The sequence below is a fragment of the Triturus cristatus genome, chromosome 5_1 (assembly GCF_964204655.1).
Source record: "Triturus cristatus chromosome 5_1, aTriCri1.1, whole genome shotgun sequence".
Lineage (NCBI taxonomy): Eukaryota > Metazoa > Chordata > Amphibia > Caudata > Salamandridae > Triturus > Triturus cristatus.
Genome location: NC_140587.1, coordinates 8,670,914 through 8,691,043, shown reverse-complemented (window position 1 = coordinate 8,691,043; position 20,130 = coordinate 8,670,914). Strand labels below are relative to the sequence as shown.

Genomic DNA, 20,130 nt, shown 5'->3' with positions numbered 1-20,130 from the left:
TGACTACACTCCAGGCATGCACTCGTACAACTAAGCCTACTCCTGTGTGTATATAGACTCTTGTCGTGAACTGTGTACATCCCTGCCTGCTCCTGCATATGCCTACACTTCAGGCATGCACTTGTACAACTCTAAGCTACTCCTGTGTGTTAACAAACCCCAGGCCTGAACTGTGTACATCCCCAGCTGCAACTGCGTGTGGCTACACTCCAGGCATACACTCGTACAACTCAAGCTACTCCTGTGTGTAAACAAACGCCAGGCCTGAACTGTGTACATCCCAGACTGGTCCTGCGTGTGCCTACCCTCCAGGCATGCACTCGTACAACTCAAGCTTCTCCTGTGTGTAAACAAACCCCAGGCCTGAACTGTGTACATCCCAGACTGCTCCTGAATGTACATACACTCCAGGCATGCACTCGTACAACTCAAGCTACTCCTGTGTGAAAACAAACCCCAGGCCTGAACTGTGTACATCCCAGACTGCTCCTGAATGTACATACACTCCAGGCATGCACTTGTACAACTCAAGCTACTCCTGTGTTTAAACAAACCCCAGGCCTCAACTGTGTACATCCCAGACTGCTCCTGAATATACATACACTCCAGACATGCACTCGTACAACTCAAGCTACTCCTGTGTGTAAACAAACCCCAGGCCTTAACTGTGTACATCCCAGACCGCTCCTGAATGTACATACACTCCAGGCATGCACTTGAACAACTCAAGCTACTCCTGTGTGTAAACAAACCCCAGGCCTGAACTGTGTATATCCCAGACTGCTCCTGGATGTACATACACTCCAGGCATGCACTCATACAACTCATAAAAGTCCAAAGAGAAGAAAAGTATTGCAACACAATAAACAGACGACAATATGATTTCCAATACATTATAAGAATGGTTCATGGAATTGTGATATGTCTTTCATCACACACCAGTCTAAAACATCCTGGTAAGAACCTTAAACTTAGAGCGAAGGTCAGGCAGGGGTGTGGGGGGCGAAGAAACCTCCGCCGGCGATCCGCCATGCAATCCAGCCCACCTACATTTCCCTTGAGATCAGCAATATTCGTTTAAAACTATGTGTAATGTTTAGAATGTAAAGGACAATGGATGTGTGAAGTTAAAAACCACACCGTCTACCTGTAGCGGTGCAGTTAATAGACGCAGGACCCCAAATTACAGGAATAATAAAACTGGCTATGAAACAGCTGTAAACAAATGGAAGCAGTCGAACCTGGCCAAAATGGGCCTTTTTGTAAAATAGGAATGAGGTAATGGCTTGAAAGGGCCCACAATCGACTTCTTGTCATGAGGTCCAAGTAAGTCTCACCGCAGGGCTGTCGATGTCAATAAAAAGTGCCCTTGCCCGCTAGGCCTCCTCAGCTCCCCTTCTTCCCTGTCCAGCTGCCGTCTTTTAAAGAAGTTCTGCACATATTCTCTGGGTTGCTCCTACATGTGTAAATACTCCTCAGGTATATACCATACATCAGCGCCTGCTCCTGAATCCGCATTACCCTTTGGCCTGTAGTATGTAGGTATTTGCCTACTCTTGCGCACACACTCACCCCAGGCCTGTACTGTCTACATCGCAACCTGCTCCTGTGTGTGTATTCACACTGCATGGGTGTAATATTTACATCTGACCCTGCTCATACATGTGCACATACACCTCAGGCATATAGTGAGTATTCTGAGCCTACTCCTGCATGAGTACATGCCCCAGGACTGTAATGTGTGCATCGCACCCTGCTCCTGTGTGTGTATTCACACCCCATGCATATCGTATGTACATCTGAGCCTGCTCATACATGTTCACATACACGGCAGGCATATACTGAGTATTATGAGCCTACTCCTGTGTGTGTGCATGCCCCAGGACTGTAATGTGTGCATCGCACCCTGCTCCTCTGTGTTTACTTGCGCCATCACTGCAATGTGTGCATCTCAGCCTACTCCAACCTGTGCTTACAAAGAACTGCAGGAGGCACCAAACATTTTGATTTAGTTGCAGATTTATTGTTGTTAAAGTAGTTTGTAATCATTGGAATTGCTTTTCATACTTCTCAAAAATGACAAATCCATAAATGAATTTCATCCTTTTCATTGGCCCCATCAATAAAACAATCTCTTTCCCATTCATCACCGACTTTCCATTGGAATTGGTGATAGAACATCCCCTTTCTCATACTCACTTTTTATCATTCTTCTTTATAGGAGAAAATCTCTACGCTCTGTGAGAACTCTACACCATAACCTGGATCTCCAGGTGACATGGGCAGGTGGTTTAGTTCTGAGATTGGGGCTGGCTTGCTGAACCTCCTGTGAATAGCCTATGTATCTCATATAAATCTCCTGTGAATCTCCAGTGCATCTCCTATGAATCTCCATGAATCTCATGTGAATCTCATTTGAATCTCCTATGAATCTCCTATGACTCTCCTATGAATCTCCTATGAATCGTCTAAGAATCTTCTGTGAATCTTCTATGAATTACCTATGTATCTCCAATTAATCTCCTGTGAATCTCCTATGAATCTCCCATCACCTATGAATCTCCTAAGATTATCCTATGAATGTCCTATGAATCTCCTGTGAATCTCCTATGAATCTCCTAAGAATCTCCTGTGAATCTCCTGTGAATCTCCGAAGAATCTCCTGTAAATCTCCAAAGAATATCCAATGAATCTCCTATGAATCTCCTACGAATCTCCTATGAATCTCCTAAGAATCTCTTATGAATCTCCTACGAATCTCCTATGAATCTCCTAAGAATGTCCTATGAATCTCCTATGAATTGCCTATGAATCTCCTATCTCCTCTGACTCTCCTAAGAATCTTCTATGAATCTCCTAAGAATCTCCTATGAATCTCCTAAGAATTTCCAATGAATCTCCTAAAAATCTCCTATGAATTTCCTAAGAATCTCCTATGAATCACCTGTGAATTTCCTATGAATATCCAAAGAATCTCCTATGAATCTCCTATGAATCGCCTACGAATCTCCTAATAATTTTCTATGAATCTCCTAAGAATCTCCTGTCAATCTCCTATGAATCGCCTATGAATCTCTTAAGAATCTCCTAAGAATCTCCTATGAATGTCCTAAGAATATTCTATGAATCTCCTAAGACTCTCCTATGAATTGCCTATGAATCTCCTATGAATCTCCTATGAATCTCCTAAGAATCTCCTATGAATCTCCTATCTCCTATGACTCTCCTAAGAATCTTCTATGGATCTCCAAAGAATCTCCTATGAATCTCCCAAGAATCTCCTATGACTCTCCTAAGAATTTTCTATGAATCTCCTAAGAATCTCCTATGAATCTCCTAAGAATTTCCAATGAATCTCCTAAAAATCTCCTATGAATTTCCTAAGAATCTCCTATGAATCTCCTATGAATCGCCTATGAATCGCCTAAGAATCTCCTAAGAATCTCCCATCTCCTATGAATCTCCTAAGAATCTCCTATGAATCTCCTAAGAATATCCTATGAATCTCCTAAGACTCTCCTATGAATTGCCTATGAATCTCCTATGAAACTCCTAAGAATCTACTATGAATCTCCTAAGAATCTCCTAATAATTTTCTATGAACCTCCTAAGAATCTCCTATCAATCTCGTATGAATCGCCTATGAATCACCTAAGAATCTCCTAAGAATCTCCTAAGAATCTCCCATCTCCTATGAATCTCCTAAGAATCTCCTATGAATCTCCTAAGAATATCCTATGAATCTCCTAAGACTCTCCTATGAATTGCCTATGAATCTCCTATGAATCTCCTATGAATCTCCTAAGAATCTCCTATGAATCTCCTATCTCCTATGACTCTCCTAAGAATCTTCTATGGATCTCTTAAGAATCTCCTATGAATCTCCCATCTCCTATGAATCTCCTATGAATCTCCTATGAATCTCCTATCTCCTATGACTCTCCTAAGAATCTTCTATGGATCTCCAAAGAATCTCCTATGAATCTCCTAAGAATCTCCTATGACTCTCCTAAGAATTTTCTATGAATCTCCTAAGAATCTCCTATGAATCTCCTAAGAATTTCCAATGAATCTCCTAAAAATCTCCTATGAATTTCCTAAGAATCTCCTATGAATCTCCTATGAATCGCCTATGAATCGCCTAAGAATCCCCTAAGAATCTCCCATCTCCTATGAATCTCCTAAGAATCTCCTATGAATGTCCTAAGAATATTCTATGAATCTCCTAAGACTCTCCTATGAATTGCCTATGAATCTCCTATGAATCTCCTATGAATCTCCTAAGAATCTTCTATGAATCTCCTATCTCCTATGACTCTCCTAAGAATCTTCTATGGATCTCCAAAGAATCTCCTATGAATCTCCTAAGAATCTCCTATGACTCTCCTAAGAATTTTCTATGAATCTCCTAAGAATCTCCTATGAATCTCCTAAGAATTTCCAATGAATCTCCTAAAAATCTCCTATGAATTTCCTAAGAATCTCCTATGAATCTCCTATGAATCGCCTATGAATCGCCTAAGAATCTCCTAAGAATCTCCCATCTCCTATGAATCTCCTAAGAATCTCCTATGAATCTCCTAAGAATATCCTATGAATCTCCTAAGACTCTCCTATGAATTGCCTATGAATCTCCTATGAAACTCCTAAGAATCTACTATGAATCTCCTAAGAATCTCCTAATAATTTTCTATGAACCTCCTAAGAATCTCCTATCAATCTCGTATGAATCGCCTATGAATCACCTAAGAATCTCCTAAGAATCTCCTAAGAATCTCCCATCTCCTATGAATCTCCTAAGAATCTCCTATGAATCTCCTAAGAATATCCTATGAATCTCCTAAGACTCTCCTATGAATTGCCTATGAATCTCCTATGAATCTCCTATGAATCTCCTAAGAATCTCCTATGAATCTCCTATCTCCTATGACTTTCCTAAGAATCTTCTATGGATCTCCTAAGAATCTCCTATGAATCTCCCATCTCCTATGAATCTCCTAAGAATCTCCTATGAATCTCCTAAGAATATCCTATGAATCTCCTAAGACTCTCCTATGAATTGCCTATGAATCTCCTATGAATCATCCTTAGAATCTCTTATCAATCTCCTAAGAATCTCCTATGAAACTCCTAAGAATCTACTATGAATCTCCTAAGAATCTCCTATGAATCTCCTATGAATCGCCTATGAATCTCCTAAGAATCTCCTATGAATCTCCTAAGAATCTACTATGAATCTCCTAAGAATCTCCAATGAATCTCATAAGAATCTCCTATGAATCTCCTAAGAATCTCCTATGGATTGCCTATGATTCTGCTAAGAATCTCCCATGAATCTCCTATGAATCTCCAATGAATCTCCTAAGGATCTCCTATGAATCTCCTAAGAACCTCCCAAGAATCTCCTAAGAATCTCCTATGAATCTCCTAAGAATCTCCTATGAATCTCCTATGAATCGCATATGAATCTCCTAAGAATCTCCTATGAATCTCCTAAGAATCTCCTTTGAATTGCCTAAGAATCTCCTATGAATCTCCTATGAATCTGCCATCTCCTATGAATCTCCTATGAATTGCCTATGAATCTCCGGTTAATCTCATGTGAATGTCCTATGAATCTCCTATGAATCACCTATGAATCTCCGATGAATCGCATGTGAATGTACTATGAATATCCTATGAATCTCCTGTGAATCTCCTGTGAATCTCCTATGACTCTCCTGTGAAACTCCTATGAATCACCTATGAATCTCCTGTAAATCTCCTATGAATCTCCTGTGAATCTACTATGAATCTCCTGTGAATCTGTTATGAATCACCTATGAATCTCCTATGAATCTCATGTGAATGTCCTGTGAATCTCCTGTGAATCTCCCCTCTCCTATGAATCTCCTGTGAACCTCCTGTGTTTCTCCTATGAATCAACTGTGAAATTCCTGTGAATCTTCTATAAATCTCCTTTGAATCTTCTGTGAATCTCCTGTGAATCTCCTAAAAATTTCCCATCTCCTATGAATCTCATCTGAATCTCCTAAGAATCTCCCATCTCCTATGAATCACCTATGAATTTCCTAAGAATCTCCTATGGATCTCCTGTGAATCTCCTGTGAATCTCCTATTAATCTCCAATGAATCTCCTGTGCTCTCGCAGTTTGACTTGATAACTTCACAAGTGTTTTTGGAGCTGGCTGTTCATTGCACCAGGATCCCTGCTGCATCCGCTTGTACCCACTTTGTGGAAAGCTGTAACTCCTGGATAGACCACTCCTTGTTGCATTTGCCGTGGAGAACAAGGATTTCCATGCGCCTTTCTTCCTTGCACTGGCTTCCAGTAAGGAAGAGAATTCTGTTCAAAACATTGTGGTTGACTTTTGTGCCCTGCACATCACTGGTCCGAGTTACCTGGCCTCAGGTCTACATTTTACATCCCTTCCAGGAATCGCCGGTCCTCGCATTCGGCATTAGCTAGAGTGTCAAGAGTAAGGAGGACAAGGGCAGGTGGGCGCTCCATCCCTTCTGCTGGCCCTCTGTATGAAGCCCTCTCCGTCTGCATCCGAGGCAGGACAGTTTGAAACTTGCTTGTAAAACAAAGCGTAAACCCTGGCTATTCGACTAGCACCGGAGCGCCACCAGGAGCATCTGCGCGCTCTGTATATTTGTCTACACTTTCATCATCTTCATCGTCTTCATCCTCTCTTGGAAGCCTGGAATCGATCCGTGGCCAATGCCACAGGACCGGACGAATGGAAAGGTCGCTGGATCTGCCTTGGTTGAAAAAGTTTAACGCCCATCCATCCATCTCAAGCAATGTTGGCACAATATCTCTGCTGCCTCTGTGCGAGGACAATGCCAAGCAAAACATACAACACAAGGCTGTGAATCTCCTGTGAATGTCCTATGAATCTGCTATGAATCTCCTATGAATCTCATGTGAATGGCCTATGAATCTGCTATGAATCTCATGTGAATGTCCTATGAATCTGCTATGAATCTCATGTGAATGTCCTATGAATCTGCTATGAATCTCATGTGAATGTCCTATGAATCTGCTATGAATCTCCTATGAATCTCATGTGAATGTCCTATGAATCTGCTATGAATCTCATGTGAATGGCCTATGAATCTGCTATGAATCTCCTGTGAATGTCCTATGAATCTGCTATGAATCTCCCGTGAATGTCCTATGAATCTGCTATGAATCTCCTATGAATCTCATGTGAATGTCCTATGAATCTGCTATGAATCTCCTGTGAATGTCCTATGAATCTGCTATGAATCTCCTATGAATCTCATGTGAATGGCCCATGAATCTGCTATGAATCTCCTATGAATCTCATGTGAATGTCCTATGAATCTGCTATGAATCTCCTGTGAATGTCCTATGAATCTGCTATGAATCTCCTGTGAATATCCTATGAATCTGCTATGAATCTGCTATGAATCTCATGTCAGAGTCTACGTCCAGGACGGGTCCGAGTGGGACCCTTCCTGGACCTTGACTCTGACTCCAGGGGTTCATAGCCCTTATCAAGGAGTCTCCTTACGCACCATGGTGCAGATTTACAAGCTCTTGTGCCACATTTGTGTCACTTTTCCCATGTCAAAAGTGGCGCAAGGGGCTTGTAAATCTGCCCCCATATGTTCACTCTGTGCGTCATGGATGGTCATTATCTGGCATCACACTGATGTAGGTGTCTTCGATCATATGTTGTTACATACCATCATGTCACATTGTTATCTGAGCAGTACTGCGATTTGACGTACAGAGATTTGGGTCTCTAAATGCACTTCAGTTGCCCTGAGGAAGTCTTCGATGAAGACGAAGCATGTGTTGGCTCTGCTCGCGTCGCTGTGCTTGGACTGAACAACACATTAACACCTGTATTTCCTTTATGTAGAATACACTGGATATTACTATGATAGCATTTGTACTTCTAAACTGGATACTTTTTTTCCATTTATATAATTATGCAATAACTTTGTATGCCAAATAAAATAGTGTTTTCTATATAAATTTGGACCACAGAAAGTTACGATTTTGTAATTTCATTACTTTGTGCTCTAGACTTGTTTTGTATGGCACTGTCCTTGGACAGTGTCCACGATGGCTGTCCTTGGACAGTGTCCACGATGGCTGTCCTTGGATAGTGTCCACGATGGCACTGTCCTTGGACACTGTCCACGATGGCTGTCCTTGGACAGTGTCCACAATGGCTGTCCTTGGACAGTGTCCACGATGGCTGTCCTTGGACAGTGTCCACGATGGCTGTCCTTGGACAGTGTCCACGATGGCACTGTCCTTGGATAGTGTCCACGATGGCACTGTCCTTGGACAGTGTCCACGATGGCTGTCCTTGGATAGTGTCCACGATGGCACTGTCCTTGGACAGTGTCCACGATGGCACTGTCCTTGGACAGTGTCCGCGATGGCACTGTCCTTGGACAGTGTCCACGATGGCACTGTCCTTGGACAGTGTCTGCGATGGCACTGTCCTTGGACAGTGTCCACGATGGCACTGTCCTTGGACAGTGTCCGCGATGGCACTGTCCTTGGACAGTGTCCATGATGGCACTGTCCTTGGACAGTGTCCGCGATGGCACTGTTCTTGGACAGTGTCCACGATGGCACTGTTCTTGGACACTGTCCACGATGGCACTGTTCTTGGACACTGTCCACGATGGCTGTCCTTGGATAGTGTCCGCGATGGCACTGTCCTTGGACAGTGTCCATGATGGCACTGTCCTTGGACAGTGTCCGCGATGGCACTGTTCTTGGACAGTGTCCACGATGGCACTGTTCTTGGACACTGTCCACGATGGCACTGTTCTTGGACACTGTCCACGATGGCTGTCCTTGGATAGTGTCCGCGATGGCACTGTCCTTGGACAGTGTCCATGATGGCACTTCTTTGCTGCAGGAATGCTGTCTGTTGTAGCACATGAGTAGCTGCCTCACTGACCATGATTCCTGGGGGTTCAGTGCGGGTTGTGTTGATCCACTGATGCTACTTGTAATAATTGATCTTTGCCGCCTTTTCCTGTAAAGTATGTGACGAGGCGCTGGGATACCCTTCAAGTACAAAATATTATCCATGAACTAACTTTAAACCTTTCCCCACTTTGACTGCGTGTCGTACAGTGCAGCGCACATGCAAAGTCGGAAAAGAAAGGAGAAATGAAAGCATTTCCTCTTATAGTTACTGTCTGAAATGCGCATCGTTTTTGCCGCAATACACTGTCGACGTTTTGAATAAATAGGGCTTATTGTCAGAAAGCTTGGGTAGTGAATAGGAACGCACATGCGCCACCCATGGTGCACCACATTGGTGTTAAGTAATGCAAAACAGCTCTGTGCTCAGCTTTGCTTTACTTTGAAATGATTTTCCAGCACAAAACAGGTTTTGCGCTGGAAAGTAAAGAGGTAAAAAAAGATTCTGTGTCGATTTGCAACACTTTTGTGATTCAAACACGGCGTAAAATCTTAGGGCCCAATTCCTTGAGGGAAACTGTGCAAAAATCTAACTTTACGACTTTCGGTATTAAGTAGATAACACGAGAGAAATCCTATTCCATATTCGTTGAATCCGGCAATACCCAAATCATAATGACGTATCACACATTTGGTGTATAATAGCACGTCCGCAAATTTAAAAGTGAACGTAAAATCTCTTATTTGGATTAAATCGTGTGTTGTACACACTATTCACTGAAAGTGGTAGGGAATCCATTGTTAGATCAATAATTCTTATTATTCAGAAAGAAACCAACGGCATGATAACCGGCAAGTGAGCAATACAGCATGTATTGCTCACTTGCCGGATTCAACGAATATGGAATAAGATTTCTCTCGTGTCATCTACTTTGTGCCCTGAAGAAGTTCCTGTGTTTTAGGAACGAAACGCGTTGGCTGTCATTCTCTTTAATAAACAAGAAGATCAAGAAAAATTCTTTGGAATATATATCTATTTGGACTTTGTCTTTTGCGTGCACCTTCCTTTGTGTTAAAAACTTTTTGTCCTGCCCCGCATCTAACAACGACGGATGTTGGAAGTTGTTGCACCACGTACACAGACATAGTGTACTTTAACAAGAAGGAAAACAGTTGGAATCCAAGTGCTTGACCTAGTCCGTCGTTGGGTTTGCTTTGTTTATGTATGACTTTCGGTATTCACAAAGGACATTTAATAGTAGTAAAGTTAGACTTTCATCTCAGTTTAACTTAAGTTTTGGTCTTAAGTCTAACTGAGACCAAAAGGTAAGTTAAACGAAGACAAAAGTCTAACTTTACTACTTGGAGGATAAACAGCACTTCAGAGGCGGAGGACTCCCTCAACAGTGAAAAGTTAGTGTAGAACGTTTACACAAGTAAACTCAGTTGCAGGAGGGCACAACCTGGTTTGAGGGGGTGAAGACACCTGCATCCATATATAGAGGTAAGTCGTCACCTGTCTGGTTATCGTGCCTTCACCGCTTGCGCCTGGTTATAAATATTTCCTAAGGCATGAATGCTTGGATGAATGTTTAAACCTGTGTGAGAAAGTGCCCTCTTCTGCATGGTATGCCCCCACTTTTTGCTGAGTTGCTGATGTACTTTGACTAAGTGTGCCCTGAACTCCTGCTAATCAGGTACCCAGGGCCTATGTTCCTTCCCTAAAACTGCATTGTAGCCTAAACCCAATTGGCATCTCTGGCCACATGTCAGACCCTGGTAAATGGTACCCTAGGTACCCAAGGCACTGTGACCAGAGATGGCCTCTAAGGGCTGCAGCACTTATTGTGCTACCCTTAGAGGTCCTATAACCTGACACAAACACACTGCCCTTGCAGTCTGCGTGTCTAGGTGCAGAACAAAATGAAGAGTCGACATGGCACTGTGTGCCATGCCTACAACCCAGTGCCCTGGCATAGGTCAGGCACCCCTCTAGCTGGGTGCACTATACCAGTGGTGAGTGTACAGGTGCATGAGCCCTGTACCACTACAATGTCTAAGCCCATTCTTGGGCATTGTAAGTGCAGTGCTGCCATTAAGAGTATATGGTGCTGGGAGGTTGTCATTATGAAGTTCACAGCACCATAATGGCTACACTGAAAACTGAGAAGTTTGGTATCAAACTTCTCACCACATTAAACCCACACTAATGCCAGGGTGGGATTTAATAAAAAATGCACACAGAGATGCCCCCTGAAAACTAACCTACCACTAATGTCCAGGCTGAGTGGCTGCTTTCAGCTGCCACCACCAGACATGTTTCTGGACCCCTGGGTCAAGAGCCTGCTGCTCATGGAGCCTGAAACAATGCACATCCTGGGACAAGGTGCCAAGCCCCCACCCCCAGGATGGCCAGGGTTCACGAAGGGGAAGCTTTAAAGGCTTGCCGCCTTTGTGAGTTTACCCAGGCCACTTGCTGCTTTCAGCAACTGGTCCCCACTGGTTCTGACACCCACTTTGGGAGGGAGAACCAGCAGGAAAAATAAATGAGGGAAAGAGGTGTGACCACATCTGCAAATTCCACCCCTCAGGTAGGGGAGGCGAGGTGAAGCACAACTCTCAGTCCCTGCCATCCTGCAGATGGGGGACCCACCCAACCAGGGAAAGGCTTATGCCCCCTCCCATTGGAGGGTGGCATAATAGGGGGTGTACCCACCACAGGGAAGGGACCCATTGGTCCCAACCTTTACTTACCTGTAACGCCCCCCTAAATCAATTATTTAGGGGCACCCCTGAACCTTGCTTCCTTAGACAAGAACCAACTACAAGAAAAGAAGAAGTACTGAACAGCCGTGCCAAAACTAACAAGAGAAAGACGCCCACTGACTTGGTCCCAGCCCTACCGGCCTGTCTCCACCTCAAAACTGCTCCTGCGAATCCCGGTGTGTCCTGCAGCCAGCAACCTCGAAAACCCTTGAGGACCTGCCTGCCTTCACTTCCAAGACTGCTTCTCCCGTGAACATCAGATTTGTTCATCAACAACCTCTGGCCCCGGCCGTAAACTGCGTATCTGCACCACTCTGCACCGCCGTCCACGGCCAGAGCTCGAGTGGGCAAACACCAAGAGGAGGTCTCACTGGCGATCCTGGCCCGAGATCCGGTGACTTCTGGCCTGCCTCAAGCCGACGCCTGCAGCCTCAAACCGGAAGGATCCCCCAACCACGACCAGGAGCTGGTAAGCAGACCCAACCCTAAAAGGCACCCCTGTACCCGACGCCCCACTGCCTTGGGTGGCCCAACCAACAGTGCTTAACCAACCCCCGTGATCCCAACTTACCTCTCCAAGTGGTGATCACACCCAGAAGACCTCCGTCCCGAGACTGCAGTGCTTTTGCAGACCGGAGACTCCCCATTGAAAGCTACAGGGCGCCCGATGCCAAAACAGCACTCTGCACCCGGCCACCCCAGTGCTGCTGAGGGTGCAACTTTTGTGCTGGCCTAAACCCCCATTAGCCCTGAGCTTAAGTCCAGGAGCTTTGCTCCCACAACCCAGTGGCCTGTTTGTCAGCAGCTACCAACCTGACGCCCCGTATCCCCCATTGGATAACACTGGGCCTCAGCACTCTGCACCCGGCCAACCTAGTGCCGCTGAGGGTGTAACAAGAGTGCATCCTTGACCCTGGGGGACCCCTGAGTCTAACCCCAGAACCTCAGCTCCAAAGACCTATTACTTACCTCAAACCAATAACACTGTTTTCCTCCATAGGATAACATTGACTGCTTTTCCATGAAAAGTTTCTAAGAGTGGAGTTGGAAAACCTAAAGAAATTCTTTAAAATGTTACTAAATAACAAAAACGATTTTACTTACCTGTTTACAGGAAATGTCTCAGTGTAGTATCCTATACTACACTGTGTAAGAAAAGTAATCTAGTCAAAAGTAACTTACCTGCAATTTTACTAAAAATTCTATACAAAGTATATGCACTGTATTCTGAAAAGCACTGCATCACCAGTGACACTACTGTAATCAAATCAAGCATTGAATCACCAGTGACACTACTGTGATCAAATCAAGCATTGAATCACCAGTGACACTACTGTGATCAAATCAAGCATTGAATCACCAGTGACACTACTGTGATCAAATCAAGCATTGAATCACCAGTGACACTACTGTAATCAAATCAAAGCACATTTACCATCGCAATCCAAATGGTGTTACAACTGTAAATTTACTGCAAAGTACTTATCACTTACCTGTGCCCGGCTTGCTTGATTCTACGAAATAAAATAACTAAAAGAATATTTTTATACAAAACCCTTGATCTGAAGTTCAGTCCTTGGGTGTGTGAATTCATTTGCTGACTGAGTGTGTACAACAAATGCTTAACACTGTCCTCCCGATAAAGCCTTACTGTTCGCCCACGCTACTGCAAATAGAGAGAAAGGTGCTATCTACTTTTACCTCTGCCTAACTTTGGGGTTCCACTGGACTCTCTGCACACTATACCTCACTTTGGAATAGTATATACAGAGCCAGCTTCCCACAACCTGCCATGAGGCAGATGACGTCATTAAAAGTAGGACAGGCTGGGCTATCACAAGCTGCTGTCCCGGGGTCACAGCACGTGCTGTTATTCCTCCAAGCCACGAGGGGGCAGGTTCCCTTCAATAAATACCGCTTTACCACTAAAAAGGCACGTAGTGGAGGGTTCGGTAATGAGAGGTGTTGATGCAGAGATGATCAAGGTTCACTGAACTCAGTGCAGCAAAGGAGCGCTATCAAGGTGACCAGCAAAGCCGAGAGCAAAAGACTGACTGGAGAAAGGCTAAAAGGAATGATCCTGAGCAGAAGCTGCAGGAGAGCGCCGGCTGTGTCGACAGGGGGGAGCATGGAGGGCGACAGGAAGGTGAAACACTACACAACATATCACAAACTTACTGCAGGCCGAGCTGGAGCAGGACACAGAAGGGACCCAGAAGTCAGAGGAGCCAGTGTCGAACACTACGCTGAACTCCTGTGGCGGGGTTCCGATGGAGATTGTCCCAAAATATTCATTCTGTGGAGAAAGAGAGAGTTTATCATCAGAAATGGGAATATTCATTCTGCAGAGAAACAGAGAGTGTATAACTAGAACTGAGAACATTCATTCTGTAGAGAAACAGAGATTGTGCCACCAGAAATGGGAATATTCATCCTGTAGAGAAACAGAGATTGTGCCACCAGAAATGGGAATATTCATCCTGTAGAGAAAGAGCGAGTGTACCAACAGAAATGGGAAGATTCATTCTATAGAGAAACAGAGAGTGTACCACCAGAAATGGGAATATGCATTCTGTAGAGAAAGAGAGAGAGTGTACCACCAGAACTGAGAACATTCATTCTGCAGAGAAAGAGAGAGTGTACCATCAGAACTAGGAATACTCATTCTGAGGAGAAAGAGAGGGTGTAGCACCAGAACTGAGAACATTCATTCTGTAGAGCAAGAGAGTGTACCACCAGAATTGAGAACATTAATTCTGTAGAGCAAGAGAGAGAGTGTACCACTGGAACTGAGAACATTCATTCTGTAGAGCAAGAAAGTGTACCACCTGAACTGGGAATGTTCATTCTGGAGAGAAAGAGAGGGTGTAGCACCAGAAATGAGAACATTCATTCTGTAGAGCAAGAGAGTGTGCCACCAGAACAGGGAACATTCATTCTGCAGAGAAAGAGAGAGTGTACCACCAGAACTGGGAATATTCATTCTGTAGAAAAACAGAGAGTGTACCACCAGAACTGGGAATATGCATTCTGAAGAGAAAGAGAGGGTGTAGCACCAGAACTGAGAACATTCATTCTGTAGAGCAAGAGAGAGAGTGTACCACCAGAACTGGGAACATTCATTCTGCAGAGAAAGAGAGACTGTACCACTAGAAATGGGAATTATTCATTCTGTAGAGAAAAAGAGAGTGTACCACCAGAACTGAGAACATTCATTCTGCAGAGAAAGAGAGGGTGTACCAAAAGAACTGGGAATATTCATTCTGAAGAGAAAGAGAGGTTGTAGCACCAGAACTGAGAATATTTATTCTGTAGAGCAAGAGAAAGAGAGTCTACCACCAGAAATGGGAACATTCATTCTGAGGAGAAAGAGAGGGTGTAGCAAGAGAACTGAGAACATTCATTCTGTAGAGCAAGAGAGTGTGCCACCAGAACTGAGAACATTCATTCTGTAGAGCAAGAGAGTGTACCACCAGAACTGAGAATATTCATTCTGTAGAGCAAGAGAGAGAGTGTTCCACCAGAACTGAGAACATTCATTCTGTAGAGCAAGGGAGTGTACCACCAGAACTGGGAATATTCATTCTGGAGAGAAAGGGAGGGTGTAGCACCAGAACTGAGAACATTCATTCTGTAGAGCAAGAGAGTGTAACACTAGAACTGGGAACATTCATTCTGCAGAGAGAGAGTGCACCACCAGAACTGGGAATATTCATTCTGTAGAAAAACAGAGAGTGTACCACCAGAACTGGGAATATACATTCTGAAGAGAAAGAGAGGGTGTAGCACCAGAACTGAGAACATTCATTCTGTAGAGCAAGAGAGAGAGTGTACCACCAGAACTGGGAACATTCATTCTGCAGAGAAAGAGAGAGTGTACCACCAGAAATTGGAATATTCATTCTGCAGAGAACCAGAGAGTGCATCACCAGAACTGGGAATATTCATTCTGTAGAGAAACAGAGAGGGTGCCACCAGAAATGGGAATATTCATCCCGTAGAGAAAGAGGCAGTGTACCACCAGAACTGAGAACATTCATTCTGTAGAGCAAGAGAGAGAGTGTACCACCAGAACTGGGAACATTCATTCTGCAGAGAAAGAGAGAGTGTACCACCAGAAATGGGAATATTCATTCTGCAGAGAAACAGAGAGTGTATCACCAGAAATGGGAATATTCATTCTGAAGAGAAAGAGAGGGTGTAGCAACAGAACTGAGAACATTCATTCTGTTGAGCAAGAGAGTGTACCACCAGAACTGAGAACATTCATTCTGTAGAGCAAGAGAGATAGTGTACCACCAGAACTAAGAACATTCATTCTGTAGAGCAAGAGATTGTACCACCAGAACTGGGAATATCCATTCTGGAGAGAAAGAGAGGGTGTAGCAACAGAACTGAGAACATTCATTCTGTAGAGCAAGAGAGTGTACCACCAGAACTGAGAATATTCATTCTGTAGAGCAAGAGAGAGAGTGTTCCACCAGAACTGAGAACATTCATTCTGTAGAGCAAGGGAGTGTACCACCAGAACTGGGAATATTCATTCTGGAGAGAAAGGGAGGGTGTAGCACCAGAACTGAGAACATTCATTCTGTAGAGCAAGAGAGTGTAACACTAGAACTGGGAACATTCATTCTGCAGAGAGAGAGTGCACCACCAGAACTGGGAATATTCATTCTGTAGAAAAACAGAGAGTGTACCACCAGAACTGGGAATATACATTCTGAAGAGAAAGAGAGGGTGTAGCACCAGAACTGAGAACATTCATTCTGTAGAGCAAGAGAGAGAGTGTACCACCAGAACTGGGAACATGCATTCTGCAGAGAAAGAGAGAGTGTACCACCAGAAATTGGAATATTCATTCTGCAGAGAACCAGAGAGTGCATCACCAGAACTGGGAATATTCATTCTGTAGAGAAACAGAGAGGGTGCCACCAGAAATGGGAATATTCATCCCGTAGAGAAAGAGGCAGTGTACCACCAGAACTGAGAACATTCATTCTGTAGAGCAAGAGAGAGAGTGTACCACCAGAACTGGGAACATTCATTCTGCAGAGAAAGAGAGAGTGTACCACCAGAAATGGGAATATTCATTCTGCAGAGAAACAGAGAGTGTATCACCAGAAATGGGAATATTCATTCTGAAGAGAAAGAGAGGGTGTAGCAACAGAACTGAGAACATTCATTCTGTTGAGCAAGAGAGTGTACCACGAGAACTGAGAACATTCATTCTTTAGAGCAAGAGAGTGTACCACCAGAACTGAGAACATTCATTCTGTAGAGCAAGAGAGAGAGTGTACCACCAGAACTAAGAACATTCATTCTGTAGAGCAAGAGAGTGTACCACCAGAACTGGGAATATCCATTCTGGAGAGAAAGAGAGGGTGTAGCAACAGAACTGAGAACATTCATTCTGCAGAGAAAGAGAGACTGTACCACCATGAATTGGAATATTCATTCTGCAGAGAAACAGAGAGTGTATCACCAGAACTGGGAATATTCATTCTGCAGAAAAACAGAGAGTGTACCACCAGAACTGGGAATATTCATTCTGAAGAGAAAGAGAGGGTGTAGCACCAGAACTGGGAACATTCATTCTGCAGAGAAAGAGAGACTGTACCACCATGAATTGGAATATTCATTCTGCAGAGAAACAGAGAGTGTATCACCAGAACTGGGAATATTCATTCTGTAGAGAAACAGAGATTGTGCCACGAGAAATGGGAATATTCATCCTGTAGAGAAAGAGCGAGTGTACCACCAGAAATGGGAATATTCATTCTGTAGAGAAACAGAGAGTGTACCACCGGAAATGGAAATATTCATTCTGTAGAGAAAGAGAGAGAGTGTACCACCAGAACTGAGAACATTCATTCTGCAGAGCAAGGGAGTGTACCACCAGAACTGGGAATATTCATTCTGGAGAGAAAGGGAGGGTGTAGCACCAGAACTGAGAACATTCATTCTGTAGAGCAAGAGAGTGTAAGACTAGAACTGGGAACATTCATTCTGCAGAGAGAGAGTGCACCACCAGAACTGGGAATATTCATTCTGTAGAAAAACAGAGAGTGTACCACCAGAACTGGGAATATACATTCTGAAGAGAAACAGAGAGTGTACCACCAGAACTGGGAATATTCATTCTGAAGAGAAAGAGAGGGTGTAGCACCAGAACTGGGAACATTCATTCTGCAGAGAAAGAGAGACTGTACCACCATGAATTGGAATATTCATTCTGCAGAGAAACAGAGAGTGTATCACCAGAACTGGGAATATTCATTCTGTAGAGAAACAGAGATTGTGCCACGAGAAATGGGAATATTCATCCTGTAGAGAAAGAGCGAGTGTACCACCAGAAATGGGAATATTCATTCTGTAGAGAAACAGAGAGTGTACCACCGGAAATGGAAATATTCATTCTGTAGAGAAAGAGAGAGAGTGTACCACCAGAACTGAGAACATTCATTCTGCAGAGCAAGGGAGTGTAGCACCAGAACTGAGAACATTCATTCTGTAGAGCAAGAGAGTGTAAGACTAGAACTGGGAACATTCATTCTGCAGAGAGAGAGTGCACCACCAGAACTGGGAATATTCATTCTGTAGAAAAACAGAGAGTGTACCACCAGAACTGGGAATATACATTCTGAAGAGAAAGAGAGGGTGTAGCACCAGAACTGAGAACATTCATTCTGTAGAGCAAGAGAGAGAGTGTACCACCAGAACTGGGAACATTCATTCTGCAGAGAAAGAGAGAGTGTACCACCAGAAATTGGAATATTCATTCTGCAGAGAACCAGAGAGTGCATCACCAGAACTGGGAATATTCATTCTGTAGAGAAACAGAGAGGGTGCCACCAGAAATGGGAATATTCATCCCGTAGAGAAAGAGGCAGTGTACCACCAGAACTGAGAACATTCATTCTGTAGAGCAAGAGAGAGAGTGTACCACCAGAACTGGGAACATTCATTCTGCAGAGAAAGAGAGAGTGTACCACCAGAAATTGGAATATATATTCTGCAGAGAACCAGAGAGTGCATCACCAGAACTGGGAATATTCATTCTGTAGAGAAACAGAGAGGGTGCCACCAGAAATGGGAATATTCATCCCGTAGAGAAAGAGGCAGTGTACCACCAGAACTGAGAACATTCATTCTGTAGAGCAAGAGAGAGAGTGTACCACCAGAACTGGGAACATTCATTCTGCAGAGAAAGAGAGAGTGTACCACCAGAAATGGGAATATTCATTCTGCAGAGAAACAGAGAGTGTATCACCAGAAATGGGAATATTCATTCTGAAGAGAAAGAGAGGGTGTAGCAACAGAACTGAGAACATTCATTCTGTTGAGCAAGAGAGTATACCACCAGAACTGAGAACATTCATTCTGTAGAGCAAGAGAGAGAGTGTACCACCAGAACTAAGAACATTCATTCTGTAGAGCAAGAGAGTGTACCACCAGAACTGGGAATATCCATTCTGGAGAGAAAGAGAGGGTGTAGCAACAGAACTGAGAACATTCATTCTGTAGAGCAAGAGACTGTACCACCAGAACTGGGAATATTAATTCTGCAGAAAAACAGAGAGTGTACCACCAGAACTGGGAATATTCATTCTGAAGAGAAAGAGAGGGTGTAGCACCAGAACTGGGAACATTCATTCTGCAGAGAAAGAGAGACTGTACCACCATGAATTGGAATATTCATTCTGCAGAGAAACAGAGAGTGTATCACCAGAACTGGGAATATTCATTCTGTAGAGAAACAGAGATTGTGCCACGAGAAATGGGAATATTCATCCTGTAGAGAAAGAGCGAGTGTACCACCAGAAATGGGAATATTCATTCTGTAGAGAAACAGAGAGTGTACCACCGGAAATGGGAATATTCATTCTGTAGAGAAAGAGAGAGAGTGTACCACCAGAACTGAGAACATTCATTCTGCAGAGAAAAAGAAGGTGTACCACCAGAACTTGGAATATTCATTCTGAAGAGAAAGAGAGGGTGTAGCACCAGAACTGAGAACATTCATTCTGTAGAGCAAGATAGAGAGTGTACCACCAGAACTGAGAACGTTCATTTTGCAGAGAAAGAGAGAGTGCACCACATGAACTAGGAATATTCATTCTGAAGAGCAAGAGAGTGTACCACCAGAACTGAGAACATTAATTCTGTTGAGCAAGAGAGAGAGTGTACCATCCTAACTGAGAACATTCATTCTATAGAGCAAGAGAGTGTACCTCCAGAACTGGGAATATTCATTCTGGAGAGAAAGAGACTGTACCACCAGAACTGGGAATATTCATTCTGAAGAGAAAGAGAGGGTGTAGCACCAGAACTGAGAAGATTCATTATGTAGAGCAAGAGAGAGAGTGTACCACCAGATCTGAGAACATTCATTCTGCAGAGAAAGAGAGAGTGCAAAAGAACTGGGAATATTC

The 20,130-nt window shown here is 43.7% G+C and overlaps 1 protein-coding gene across 1 annotated transcript in view; it reads right to left on the bottom strand.

Moving 5' to 3' along the window:
* Positions 1 to 20,130, bottom strand: part of LOC146829942 (pepsin A-like) — a 257,499-nt gene that overhangs the window by 155,653 nt on the left and 81,716 nt on the right. The window contains exon 3 of the mRNA XM_085604204.1: positions 13,874 to 13,991. Coding sequence (XP_085460330.1) covers positions 13,874 to 13,991 — 118 coding nt within the window. The remainder of the gene's footprint in view (positions 1 to 13,873; positions 13,992 to 20,130) is intronic.